We start from the raw sequence: 14,370 nt of genomic DNA, 5'->3' as shown, positions 1-14,370 counted from the left end.
AAAGACATTCTTTTTTGTTATTTTTGATCCGTAAATTTACATTTAGAAGTTTCCTACTATCAAAAATAACTGTTTCATTATTTATTATAGGCTATTTCTTATAATACTAGTAAATGTGATGTAACCCAGTATTTTGATTTTAGTTCTATTTTACTCGCCCGCTACCTGTTTTGCTTCTAATAGAAAGTTTATTTTGGCAAAGGACGAGGATTTTTATTTTTTAAGGAAGTGTGTTCTCGAAGGATGATTTCACAGACGACTTTCTCTGGCCCTCTTAAACAGGAGAAAAGGAGCACGAATAGAAATTGAAAGTTCACGACGCTCCATGTGGGAGATTGTAGTTGGAAGATCAATCGAACGTGCTTTCACGTTGCAATAATTTAGCAACGAAATAACTGATTCGGCTCATTGTTTTAAACAAAGGCATACTCTATATAAATAGCAAATTTTGTAAATAGTATTAAACTATTTCACAACGATATTTTGTTAACCAAAGAATTAATTTGGATTCCCAGCCATCGATCTGTTATTTCAAAATTTTCTACGTCCCTATTCGAAACTTAAACCTACAATAAAAAACCCAACTGTAACCTAACTTATTTATCAATAAAAGGTCAAGGGATAATACGAAAGAAGACATCATGGTTTTATGTAAAAATACATAAAAAAAGCTTTATTTCGCCACCGTTTTCTTGCAAAAAGTAACGTATAAAAAAACATTTAATCCTAATTGTCGTCGTCGTCGTCGTCTTGATTACCGTGTTTCTAACTTCCGTTAGAGCCACCATCGTCATCATCATCATCATCATCATCATCATCATCATCATCATGATCGTCGTCATTATCATCACCAGTATCATCATCGTTATGATCGTCGTCATCATCCTGGTCATCACGGTCATCATCATGATCGTGGTCGTATTATTCTTACTAATCGTGTAACTCCGAATCGCGAGCAGGAGCCTCATGTTACTATCGACTGTCCATTCGATTGTCCTGTTCCTGCTCGTCGCCGCGGTCGTCCACGTGGGATCACAGTGTGTTGCGTCCAATAGGATCGCAGTTGAGCCGTGGCTGAAGCCGTGGCCGAAGCCGTGAATGCGTGCGTGTCGCGGAACGTAAAGATAGGTTCGATTACGGGTGGAGGAGGAGCTGCGGGGGTTCAACGGGCATTTTGAGTGACTAGTAAGGCCCTGAAGCGCCGGGAGTCCCGTAAGACGTACTGGGTCCGCTTGGTCCGCTACCGCCATGACCGTCAAGCCCTCCACCGACGCCTCCGCCGATGCCGCCGCCGATTCCTCCGCCGATTCCTCCGCCGATTCCTCCGCCGATTCCTCCGCCAATTCCTCCGCCGATTCCTCCGCCGATTCCTCCGCCGATTCCTCCGCCGATTCCTCCGCCGATTCCGCCACCGCCACCGCCGCCACCACCAGAGGTAACTTCCTTCTGTAATTCGTACAATGCAGTCTGATCAGTTTTGATTAAACACGAGATTTTTTAGGTACACAGGTTCTGTATGCTGAATTAGAGTGATGAATATTGGAGGTTTGAATGGAGAGTTCATAAACGCATGACGGTTTCTGTGTGAGTTTTAGATATCCTAACTGTCAACTGGTTTGTTGAAGACGAAAATTATGATATATAATAGCGGATTTATCATGAATATCCTTTTTTTAATTCAAGTAAGAGTTTAAGTGTATAGTTCTAGGGCAGCAACTTATGTATGAGGATTTTATATTTTCTATAGGCTTATTAGTATCTCTTAAACCTTGAAAAACATATGTAACTCTGAAAATTAGGAAAAATTTCGTTACATAGATTAAGCTGAGAAGCTAAATACCTCGAGTAAAGAACCTATACAAGCAATATAGTAATAACTTTCATGTAAGAAGTGGCTATGAAGAATGAAACGATTCCAATTACAAAAGAAACAAAAGAAGATGAATATCTCCACAAAAAACATTTCCATATTTCATATCATAAAATTTCCTCCTATGGATAGCTTACCTGGGTCTTGTATTTGATGAAGTAAACTTCTGGTTTGCTCGGTTGGGTCGGAGCAATAGTAGGCAGAGTGATTTCTGGAGCTTCTTCCGGTTTCTTCACCAGCACGTAGATCAACGTCTTCTGTTCATCTTGTTGAGGAAGAGCAGGAATGACAGGAGCAGTGGGAGTTGGTGGAGTGGGTGCCTTGATGAAGATGATCTTGTAGTGTTTCTGGGGTGGAGCTGGTGGTAAAATGGGTCTGGCAGGTCTGTCTTCTGGGGCTTCTGGTGGTGGTACGTGTACGTAGATGTGTTTCTGGATGAGAGAACCGCCTCCGAATCCACCGCCGCCACCTCCGCCGGCTCCTCCACCGATTCCACCACCGAAGCCACCACCGAATCCACCGCCGCCACCGCCTCCGATGCCACCACCGAAGCCTCCACCGAATCCACCGCCGAGTCCACCGCCGAGTCCACCGCCGAGTCCACCGCCGAGTCCACCGCCGAGTCCTCCGCCAAGTCCTCCGCCGAGTCCTCCGCCAAGTCCTCCTCCATGTCCGCCACCGAGTCCACCACCTATTCCGGTGGTTCCACCTCCCGGTGCTCCGTAACTGGAGCTAGGCTGAGAGTAAGAATAACCTGCTTCTGGCCGCGCCATCGCCGAAGCGGCGAGCATCACGATCTAGGAACAGAGAGAGTAATATGGTTAGAGTGGTGATTTTAACGAAAACAGCGGGCGAAGAAAGGGATTATAGGAAAGTAATCAATGAAACGTAAGTTAAAGGAAATGGAACGAGGAATACATGGGATTACATGGGATTAACAAGTTTTCCTCGTGCTTTTATAATTGTGCATCTTAATATGATCATCAAATGCATTAACATCGAACGCAATTGCATCTGTATTGTCTTCTGAATCTCCAGAATCCCTACTCTTCTCTACTTTCTCTCATACCCTCTCTCTTTCTATACTCCCCACAAATTCCCATTTCCCTTTTCTTTCTGTCTCTTTCGTCGTTACTTCTAATATCTAAATTCTTCGTGTAATTCAAGATTTTGACAATTCCAGTTCGGTCATGTATTTCGATTCTCAAAAGCACAGTTTGTTTGTACCTTAGTACCTAAGTTCCATAACTAGCTAAGTTGTAATCTTATTTTTTACCGCCACATGTTTTCATGACTCGAAAAACTATAATGAATTTTTTTAATAACAATATAGGTAGGCAATATAGGATCTGGCAAGAAAAGTAGCGATGGGTCGACTTATACTACTGTGATTCTCAACCCTCCACTTGGCCAGGATTCTAATAGGAAATTTCAAAGAAAATTCAAGGGAAAAAGGAACGACGGAATCCAACGTAAATAGAATAAATGCACTATAATAAAAAAAAAAAAAAAGAAGAAGGAAACAAAAGATTAGCGAAAAGAAGGAAGACGTGAAATAAATGGACAATAATCCGGCAATGGCAAATGGACACTGTCTAGAACGTCACAGGACACTAGCTCCACTGGTCAGGAAGAGGATGTCGATCGAAAAGGGTCAGCGAGTAGACGAAAGAAATTCAACTCACCATGAATGCCCTCATGGTTGCTGCTGTTCCTTGGATTTGAGGACTGATGCTCCACAGATGCTACGGTTCCCCTTTTATACCAGCCCTGGCCCCACTCGTATCTCGACCCATCACCTATGCTGATGAGACTGTCTGGCGAATCTCTTTCTCTCTTTCCCTCTTTCTCCGCTGTCGCCGATCTTGCTGCAGCTCTTTTCCTTATACACTACGAACTTGACTCCCTCGGTACTCGTTGTTAACCCTTTTTTAATCGAAGATCGATCATCCTTGAACCTTTGTCCCTTTTAAAAATTCTGCATTCACGGGTGACGAACGTGTCAGCGCGAGGTGATGGGTTTTTTGGCCGGCAAGAGGATTGGCACTTTCTAAACTCACCTAATGCCTGCGAGTATGATTCCTGCTCAGCGTTTCAATATAGAGAATACGAATTTACGTAATGGAAACGTGATGGCGGATTTTTCCTTTTTTTTAAATTATCAGACTATTTTTAGGCTTCTTACGATAGCAGCGAGTACATGGAAATGTAAATCTCCGTTTATTTCATGTCGTTGGCCAGTAATATATATATATATATATATATATATATATATATATATATATATATATATATATATAATGGATTCTAATATTCTATTTAGGCCGCTGCTATCTTTTACGAAGGGCAAGCACAATAAGGACGCGAGTTAGAGGTATCGATTCAGTGTTCCTTTCGTTTTTACTTATTTTATTTAATCTTTGCATTTCGGCTTTGAATGACAACCGCATGTAATCTCTACCTAATACAACAATGCTATTTCTCTTTTGAACGCTATAACACGTATTTCTCTAGCTCTTATGATAAAAATACCTATCCTAATCTATCCTAACCTAATAACCTAATCTATCTTATTCTACTATTCTGTCTCTTTCATGATGAGGATATTTTGAGGTTCCTTAGAGATACTTTGTTTCTTATAGTGCGCGTTTGACAGAGAGATGGTGGAAAATATGATGTTTAGAAAAAGTACAACCTAAATGAGATGAGTGGAATATAATGGAAGAAAGTCCAAGGAAAAAGGAAACGAAGGTAATCGAAGGACTGTAATCGAAGAAGGCATGTATCGAGATTCGAGATTCGATAATCGAACACAGTGGCTGGGAGACGGTCATAAAAGAAAAAAGAAAGTATCGTGTTTGCGTACTCATGAAAAAAAAATGATTTGGGTCAAATTCATTTTCGAGGTTCCCTTTCTCCGTTCGAGGACGGGGCTTCCCTGCAGGAAGTGGAAAGACTTTCAGTTTCGTAATGTGGAGATACGCGCGGTACTTCGTCTTTTCTCCTGCGAACCGATGTGACCAGAGCCATCATTGGCTTTTTATATTTCGTGGATCATCGAACAAAAACGTGGTGTTCATTATAACTCGTAGTAAGCAGTGAAGAAACCATCGTTTTAATTCTCAGCTGATATCGTTGAATCCTAAGGTGACTATGATACAATTACTCGTATTTTCAAGCTACGACAATGATTCATATTCTCTTAAAATAAGCAACATGATATGCCGTCCCTTTTATTTCAAAAGCCATTTTCATTGTAGAAACAGATTGATTATCTCCTTCTTGTTCTTATCTATATAGACTAAAAAGGTGAGTGTTATAACGAACATAGACTATAAACTTGATTCGTTATCTTCAGAACCAACCGATAATTTTACATTCAATTGAAATTCCTATAATCTGTCTAATTGCAGATTCCTGATACTGGCATAAGAGGGACGATATCTAAACCATCCATTTGTTGGGGTGACAAATAGTTTATACAATTGAAATTCATATAATAGTAGCTCACCAATTTTCCTCATTACTTATTATCTTTTGTTCGCACAATAGGAGCTCACGTTCAGACAAATGAATTCAACCAGCAACAGAATAAACGCAGTTCGGATAAAGACTCCTTTTGTACAGAGAGATAGTGCCGTGTTTCAATATTAATGCGAGTAACTGTCCATATCAAAGCAATGTCGAACTATGTCAAACGACGTCAAGCAACATGAAACATCATCATGAACATGATGAAGACATCATCATCATGAAGACACGTGAAGGGAACTGAAGCGTGAGAATGTCCTCGCATGAGAACCGCTGGCAATGAGGAATCGCTAGGAAGAGCGGACGATTTTAATCGCTGGCTTCAGGATGGGACATCGCAAACAGACATCATGAAGAGTAACAACGACCGAGCACGTAACCAACCGCGTAAGTCTGGTGAATGGGAAAAGGAGAAGCCCGTTGTGTATATGCCTGTATGTATTGGTGTAAGCACGTGTCGTTGCGTTATATACGTGTGGACCAGTCAACGCCGGACGTCCCACTAAGAGTACGAAACGCTCGAAGGTAGAAAGGTTCGTAGATTCTTTCGTCCCGATCGAAATGCGGAACGTCCATGGGAACATGGAGTAGAATCCCAAAGCGAGTAAAAAGCGACAGTGCATTAGAAAGGGAATTTTCAGCAAATCGAAATTTAGCCGGGCATCAAGCGATGCGTGGAAACTGTTTCTTTTGTCATTCGTTATTTTTTTTTCTTTCATAGCCATTATATTTTTTAATATACCGTATATTATATATTTATGATTTGTGAGGTTTATATATTTATGATTGGTACATCGCGATTGTTCTGAGATTTCGTGAATATTCTAGTTCACGTTTTCAGGGCAGATAGAAAATGATTCGTGGGGAATTGAAATTAAAATTTGAAATAGAGATTTTGGTTTATAGAATCGTATTCTGAATAGTGTGTTTCGTATCCTGTACTGTTTTTCATACAGTTAGGTACTAGGTAATGAGATCGATACGAAGAGAAAGCTTTTTTGTCTCGTGAACGATTTAGGTTGAATTGGCAGTAAGCATTTTGATTTTAAAAGGTAAGAGTTTTGAACAGTGTGATTTATGGTGAAGTATACGTTAAGTAATAGGATTACTGCGAAATAGAATCTCTCTTTCTCATAAAATGAATCTCTTCTTTCTTGTTCTTTTATAATACATAAAGTTGGAAGTACACCGTGACAAATGGTAGAAATTGAAACACATATCCCTCTCTCCAATATAATTACTCTTTTTTCATTATCACTACTTTATTTCCTACGTAATATGAAATGGCAAAACCATAAAACGACAAATGGATTTGAAAATTAAAAGAGAAAAGTATAAGGAAAGAAGAAAGAGTTTAATAATTGGTGATTGTTTTATGGCTCGATGGATTTGAGAGTGAAACTTTTTCAAAGATGAACCATGAATAAGTGCAACTACGAAGAATGCATGTGAAACGGTCATGGGAACATGGAGTAGAATCTTAAAGACAATGAAAAGCGACAGTGTGTTAGAAAGGTAATTTGCAGTAAATCGAAATTCTAACAACTCTTGCGAATTGCGTTCAGACCATTTCCTTACAACTTCTTCCATTTTTTGTTATAAATATTAAAATTATTAATTGCTAATTTTACAAGTGTTGCGAGTTTTCCTTAATTAAGTAGTATTGATCGATAGAGGCTAAGTAAATTGCGACTCCCTCTCTTCTTTTAAAGAGATGCTAAAATTACAGTTAAAGCAGTAAAAGTAATGTGCTTTAACATTCCTCTTTATAACAAATATTATGTACACTCGGAAGCTTCTTCCGCTCTTTCTATTTCCTAAAACGAAACTGACTCGAGATTTCACCTTTGTACGTGACTTCGTTCGCAATTGCAATTGCATTCATTATGTTCGCAGTGTACGGAGATTTATTTAACCGTGATTCCGTGCAGTTTATCTTCACCACACGTTTACTTATGTCCAAACAGCGATATTTCTTCTAACACACTTTATGGATGAACGTGCATCCTGTAAGAATAATATGTGGTTGTTAATGTTGTAAGTATTCAAATACTTTCATGAGCCAGTGAGCCAAAATCTCGATGCCTGAAAACATTCAAATCCTAAATCTTAAAAACATTTATAAAAGAATAACGTCGTAGAGAAACAGAAACGCAGAAGTAAGCGCAATTGTAACGATGTCGAGACCACTCGACGGAATAAAACTTTTTTTTTTTATCAGATCTGTATGTGAAACGGAGTCATGGGAAAACAGGGCAGAATCTCAGAGAGTTAGAGCCGCCTTACAAAAGAGAGACATTGCAAGCGCGTTGGAAAGGAAGTTTTGTGGAATGAGGCTTGTCAGCGACGTTTTGCGGGCCAAATGATATTCTCTTATACGGTAAACATTCCAGGAAAAGTCCAAGGCAGTAAAGGGATTTTTCTGCCATTTAGAAGCTATTATGAAGGAAATTAAAGGTGTTTAGAATGATAGATGGCAGTTCGAATACCTTATTGAATAGAATTGGCTGAAAGAATGGCGTGACAAAAACGGACAAAGTTTAAACACCTTTGGACACAGGAGAAAGGCAAATACTCTAAAAATAGGACCAATTACTTCAGTATAAAATGCTAAATTCTCTTAAATTTTACCATTATAACTTAAGAAACTCAAATACATTAACTACATGTCAGAGGTAAACACTAAAACTAAAGAAAATTAATTAAATCCAGGAAAAAAAAAGAAATTAATTAAACTCTGATTGAAAACATTTCATTAAAACACGATTAAAAAATCAGTTCAGACTAACGAAGATCTATTAATGCGCTTTCCTTCCCATGAAGGAACAATTATATCAACTAAATACAACAAATCACTCAACAAATCATGACGTCAACTTAACGAGCCATCATAGCCGCAACAAATTCGGTTTCCATCGCAGACAGTCGTCCATTTATTAAACCGTACAAGCATAAATCCTTTTCCATAGTCTCAAATCCATTCATTCACTATCACGGCGAATCATCCTGTCAAAAATATTGGGTCAAGAGGCTTAGGAAACCTATTTTTAGTTTTTTAAGTGTAGTCAATTTTCAGCAAAAGTCCATAACAAACACTTGACAGTAATAGATCAAGATAGATATCAAAGTGCTAATCAACAAGTCTAATCAACAAATTCTATGATCAACAAAAGCAACTAAGTAATTATACTCGGTTAAAAAAGTGAAAGAAATTCCGATATTGTGTAAATTACAAAATAACAGAATCGGTTACAATATACCGTATAAATTAAAAATTAGCAATTTCATTGAAGTTACTGAATAGTATGTAGTATAGCTGAAGGAAAAATATTCGAACTCGAATTCGCCTATTGGTTTCGTATTAGCAAATAGAAAGGATGAACATCTGAAATAAGATCGAAAGTAGAATCGAGGCAATCAAGGTCAGACTATACGTCAAACCTTTTGAGGTCAGAATAACTCCCTTTTTTGTATTTCAAATGTTATTTATTTCTATCGCAAGTATGTTTACATTATTATTATTATTATTATTATTATTATTATTATTATTATTATTATTTTATACAAGCGAAGGTTCTTTAAATAATGTAATAGTGCGTAATTTTGTACACAGGTATTTCCAAATTCAATCTAACCCATGAAAAGTTTACAAACTAATTATTAAAAAATCGAAAGAACTTCGATATTATTAAAAAAAAAAAGAGAGCGCATCAAAATTCATTCCTATTTTAGGAAATATACAAAAAGAAGGGAAAAGGAATAATTTCGAAACTTTTATTTTTAACAACCAATAGAAAGTATTTTCGTGCTCGAGAGTTCATTAGATAATTATTTAAGCGTGTCACGTAGCATGAAGAAAAATCACGGAAAACCGAGCGAGCTGCACCATTCATTAGAGCAACCACCTGGCTACTGCATTATTAGAAACACGTATACGCGTTATAAAAAGCTGTTGCACTGGTCTGAGATTAACTTTTTAAAGGGACCGTTACGCACTATTACGAAATTAATGAAGTAACAAATATTTTTAAGAATTATACAATTAATTGTATAATTATTGGAAGATGATTTATTCTTTTAATTTAAATTAATTATACATGTATATCAATAACTTTCATTACACTTTGTAGTAAAACGTTTGCTTCAACTTAAGTAAAATTAGTTATCTTATAAGCGAAAATCTATTTACAAATTTAAATAATCCCTAATTACAACAAAGCCATTGAAAGACACCATTAGCTTCTTCATAAATTATATAATATTTTCAAACATATTAAATAAAAGAGTTTGTCTTATGTACTGAACTGTCTACTAGATTTTATACAATAATGGCAATACCTTTTAATTAAACTCTTCTTAGAACATCCAGGAACTAATTCTCCTCCGTTCTATTTATTTTGCTAAGACGTTACGTCACTCATCTCTACTTTACTTTTTATTGTTAACGAAAGGTGGTAGTATTTTCTGTCTCGAGCAACCTAGAAAATCGACTTCCGTTCTCTCTTACAGATTAGTGGTACAGTAAATGAATTTAGTAAAGAACCGATGATTACATTGCAAATAAAAGTGAAACGAGGAAGTTTTAATTATTTCTTCTTCTCCTCTTGAGTTGCATAAACTAGGAAACATAAATTCATATTAATTATCATGATCTATTGAAAAAAATAATATCTTTCAACTGTGTAATTTCTTTAAACATTTTTTGATAATTTTTCTTTGTCTCAAATGTAAATTTATATCTAAGTTTATTATTTTCTCTTTATACTGAAATATTATTTCTTTACCTATAAATAAAATGTGAAGATAAAGTGGAAATGCTCCTTCTTCTTTCTTTTTCCGTGTACAATTGTTTGCTCTCCTTGTTTAGAAACAAAAGTAAAAATTTCATATATTTGCCTTTTAAAAAATGAAATGAAAATCTAGTGCAGCAATAAATATATTTTTTTATCAATACTAATATATAAGTTTGTATAAAAAAGTTATTAAAAATTATAAAAATATATATGATGGATTACTTAGAAATCTGCTACATTCTGTAAAATGTTATATTGCAACTCTATTGCCATCTGTCGATGCAGAGCTAGAAACCAGAAATGAATTGTAAAGTTATGTTTCTCAATGTACATTTAATTTCATCGATTAAATAAAAATTTCATAATTAAAAAAGTTGTAAGAAAGAATAATTATATGGACTATTCATATTGCAATTAAATTTTACATATTCTTGTATATAGACAGAGTTAATTAAAGATGAATAACATATTAAGGTTACGTTGTATCGCCAAGTGCTTTAATACTCGTCATTTTTCTGCAAAATATACATTAGATGCCGAAAACAGACAATTGTATGAAGATATTTTTCCTGATATTTTCATGTGAGTTTCAGCAACACCTGTTTTAAATCTTCATATAAAACAAACAAGTTTTAAAAAACAAAATAAAATTTTAGTGATAACATAAAAAAGTTATGGAAAAGTCCACCACAATGTATATACGCTGGATTCGATCCCACTGCGGACAGTTTGCATATAGGAAATTTGTTAGTTCTAATAAATCTTTTACATTGGCAACGTTGTGGTCATCAAGTGATCATCCTGTTAGGAGGTGCAACAGGCTCAATCGGTGACCCAAGTTTTAGAAAAACAGAACGCGTTGAAATAGAACATCTTATACTCCAGGAAAACATAGAATGTATAAGAAATGATGTCAAAAATATTATCAGGAATCATGCAAAATATTTTTGTAAAAACCATCAACATTTGGCTCCCATAAAAATATTAAACAATATAGAATGGTATAAAGATATGAATTTGCTTTCATTTATTAAGGACATTGGAAAGTATTTCAGAATGGGTACAATGCTTGGTCGTTCATCTGTGCGAAGTAGATTAGAATCCACAACTGGAATGAGTTTTACAGAATTCAGTTACCCCCTTTTCCAAGCATATGATTGGCTTTACTTACACAGTAAATATAACTGCTTGTTTCAAGTTGGAGGTCAAGATCAAATGGGAAATATAGTATCTGGTTATGATTTAATCACTAAATATACCAAAAATCAAGTTTATGGCTTAACGCTACCATTAATCACAGCCCAAGATGGACTAAAATTTGGAAAATCTACAGGCAATGTAGTTTGGCTCTCACCTACAAAATCTTCTAGCTTTCAACTGTATCAGTATTTTATTAGAATAGAAGATGCAGTTGTTGAAAAATTCCTTTATTTCTTCACATTTTTATCTGTACATAATATTAAACAGATTGTACAAGAGCATTTTAAAAGACCAGAACTGAGACTAGCACAAAAAATTCTAGCTGAAAAAGTTACAATATTGGTTCATGGAGGTAATCAAACAAGTTTTCCATCTAGGGATTAAAAACTATTAAATTATTTTCATTTCTATGCAAGTTTAACTGTACATATTTTGTTGCAGAAGAAGGATTACTTGCAGCAAAGAGGGCATCTGCTGTTCTTTATGATAATTCTATTGATTCTTTAGCAAAAATGCAAGCGGATGATCTAGTACAGATATTAGATGGTGCTACTGTAGTAGAACTTCTATCTGAACCAGGTATTAGTGTTTATGACTTAGCTATGAAAGCAAACTGTTTTAAAACAGATCATGATGCAAGGAGAATTATAGCAGCTGGAGGTTTCTCCATTAATTATCAAAAAATTACGAATTCAGCAGAACTCATCGTACCTGGAATACATATATTAAGTAATAATATATCATTACTTAGAGTAGGGAAAAAGACCTATCATGTTGTACGCTGGTTATAAAATAAACCATTTATGATTAAAATTTATGTAACTTTAATAGAAGATGTTGTCTACTGATATTAAAGTAGTAATTTCTTTCTGATTTTTAAATATATATAGTAATCGTAATTTTCTTGACATTATAAAAAATAACATGTTTAATAAAAAAGTATTTATTTTTTATAATCTTGAGATATAACAATTTATTTAATAAAAAAATTTAATATACGATTTTTTCTACATTGTTATATTAAAGAATCTTCTGACCGAATATATTCTCCTACATCAGCTTGATGAAAACATACTGTTGCCATTGGGTCTGCATATTTACAATCCATTGTACTTTTAGCGGTGACACCAAAACCCTAAAATAGTAATTTTGGCAATTACAAATTTTTAATGAAATATAGATCAATCACAAGATATTGAAATTTTTCGAGAAATGAATTACAGTAAAAATACTTTAGTTACCAGTGGAATATCATTTGTGGAAAAAATAACAACTCCTTGATACTGAGGAGTATTTTCTGTAATTCGACCTATACCAGACTTACAAATATGATGTCCGTATAAAAACTGTTGTTCAGCTGACGATTTTACCCAAATTTTATGCTAGAAGAAGACATTATAATACCTATATATATTCACACAGGTTTATAAATTATAATTTAAAATTGAATTGATATTAATAATAAAATTTAGATGATTGATTTATTTGTTTGGAGCAATGTGGAAAATACCCTTGTAATGAATGTAAAAACTATATGGATTTCAGTGATACATTATCATTGTATCTATAAAATGTTAGTAAGAAACAATATACTGAAATTTAACATTATAATAAAAATGACATAATTACTTGTGCATAAGGAGCCAGCTGATGTAAAGCAGTGATGTGAAGCCTAAATTTTCCAGATTTTGTAAATTTTCCAAAACATATTCCAAAACTTGCCAATTTTTCTGGATTTACCATACTTGCTAATGATAAAATCTTTTCAGAAACGTAATATACTCTGCCTTTCTTTTCTCGAAAACAATAAACACCATCTGGTCGGTCAAGTAATAATTTAACGTTAGTCCCAATACTAGAAAAAGCATAAGAAATTAAAAGAGATTATAAAGGAGATTATAAATTAACATTTATTTTATTATATTTATATTATTTTTTACTTATTTTTGAAGTTATTTTACTTAATCTCAATACAAAGAAATTATTCGGAACTTACTATTTTGTTAATTTTTCCAAAACAAGTTTCGTCTTATCTTCAGTTAACCGCTTCATACTTTATGTATTTATAAATTACCTAAACTTTTGTATTGTGAAATGTTAAAATTGTCTATGATATTATTGAATTATTTTTGTTTGATCATTTATAATTCTTTTACTACATTCTATTCATAATTACTTATGAAGTTTCTTAAAATAAACAAATCACGAATAAGGTTAAGTCAAGAAACATGTGTTTTTAATAAATTGCCTACGTCTAGAATATTACAAGATAAGAAACTCATATACAGATTTTTATTAAAGTATATGAACCATAATGAAAGGCAGATAAGGTGTGCTCTTGCACAGCCCCTTTATTAACCAATGTCATGTCTCTCCATCTAGCGGTCATGTTTGCCTTGTTCAGAAATTATATCTCGCACAAGTAGAGGGAAGTTTGAAAAGTATCACGCAGTAAAAGTGAAATACAAGAAAACCTCTAAGGACAATAACAAATCCAATGCACGAAAAATATCAATTAATATAAATTGTGGGTAAGGTATTTTTTAAATTAAATAATTAGTTTTAGTAGTCTATGAAACATTTATTAAAATATATAAAAACACTTAATTTAATAATTATGTTAATGATTTTTGTTAAATGAGAAATTTCTGGTTTTTAACTAATCTGCTTTTCTTGTTTTGCTATAAGATTCTCTTCTTTTCTTATTTAGTTTCCGGAGCCTTATATAAGACAAAGAATGATTTCCGATGGGATTGTAACTTGTGAGATACTTAATTTTGTATTAAAAATTTCAGCGGCTTTTATAAAGCTATTTTTCAATGAGGTAAGCAAAGACTCCGGTAGGGCACACTTTATCTACTTTTCAATAGGATATACATATAATTACTTTTATTACTCCTGAAACATTATTTCTAGAAGTACAAAGAATAGTTATGTATTTCGTATTTTTATACTCTGTGAAAGAACCATTAAATC

General features: G+C 34.4%; 3 protein-coding genes across 8 annotated transcripts; 1 reads left to right on the top strand and 2 right to left on the bottom strand.

The window, feature by feature from the left end:
* Nucleotides 1–645: 645 nt before the first annotated feature.
* Nucleotides 646–4,116, bottom strand: LOC126874250 (uncharacterized). The gene is made up of 3 exons (XM_050636036.1): nt 3,556–4,116; nt 2,008–2,667; nt 646–1,446 (listed from the first exon to the last, which is right to left on the bottom strand). The coding sequence occupies exons 1-3, from the start codon at nt 3,568–3,570 to the stop codon at nt 1,183–1,185; spliced, it is 939 nt and encodes a 312-aa protein (XP_050491993.1). The 5' UTR covers nt 3,571–4,116; the 3' UTR covers nt 646–1,182.
* Nucleotides 4,117–4,470: 354 nt separating this feature from the next.
* LOC126874247 (tyrosine--tRNA ligase, mitochondrial) lies at nt 4,471–12,395 on the top strand. 6 transcript variants are annotated; one of them, XM_050636029.1, is made up of 6 exons: nt 4,471–4,621; nt 4,777–5,017; nt 5,131–5,179; nt 5,284–10,776; nt 10,851–11,746; nt 11,836–12,395. In XM_050636029.1, exons 4-6 carry the CDS (start codon nt 10,652–10,654, stop codon nt 12,183–12,185), a joined length of 1,371 nt encoding a protein of 456 aa, XP_050491986.1. In that variant the 5' UTR covers nt 4,471–4,621; nt 4,777–5,017; nt 5,131–5,179; nt 5,284–10,651; the 3' UTR covers nt 12,186–12,395. The 6 variants fall into 6 exon arrangements, with proteins under 6 accessions (XP_050491986.1, XP_050491988.1, XP_050491985.1 ...); XM_050636031.1 differs by lacking the exon at nt 4,471–4,621 and having other exon boundaries at nt 4,674–5,017; nt 5,284–5,335; nt 5,423–10,776; XM_050636028.1 differs by lacking the exon at nt 4,471–4,621 and having other exon boundaries at nt 4,674–5,017; nt 5,284–6,916; nt 7,298–10,776.
* Nucleotides 12,322–13,696, bottom strand: LOC126874259 (60S ribosome subunit biogenesis protein NIP7 homolog). The gene is made up of 4 exons (XM_050636053.1): nt 13,391–13,696; nt 13,024–13,249; nt 12,636–12,776; nt 12,322–12,529 (listed from the first exon to the last, which is right to left on the bottom strand). The coding sequence occupies exons 1-4, from the start codon at nt 13,444–13,446 to the stop codon at nt 12,410–12,412; spliced, it is 543 nt and encodes a 180-aa protein (XP_050492010.1). The 5' UTR covers nt 13,447–13,696; the 3' UTR covers nt 12,322–12,409.
* Nucleotides 13,697–14,370: the final 674 nt, after the last annotated feature.

The sequence above is a fragment of the Bombus huntii genome, chromosome 16 (assembly GCF_024542735.1).
Source record: "Bombus huntii isolate Logan2020A chromosome 16, iyBomHunt1.1, whole genome shotgun sequence".
In the NCBI taxonomy this organism is placed as follows: Eukaryota; Metazoa; Arthropoda; class Insecta; order Hymenoptera; family Apidae; genus Bombus; species Bombus huntii.
The sequence above is the reverse complement of the archived record's forward strand: the minus strand, read 5'-3'. Positions and strand labels throughout refer to the sequence as shown.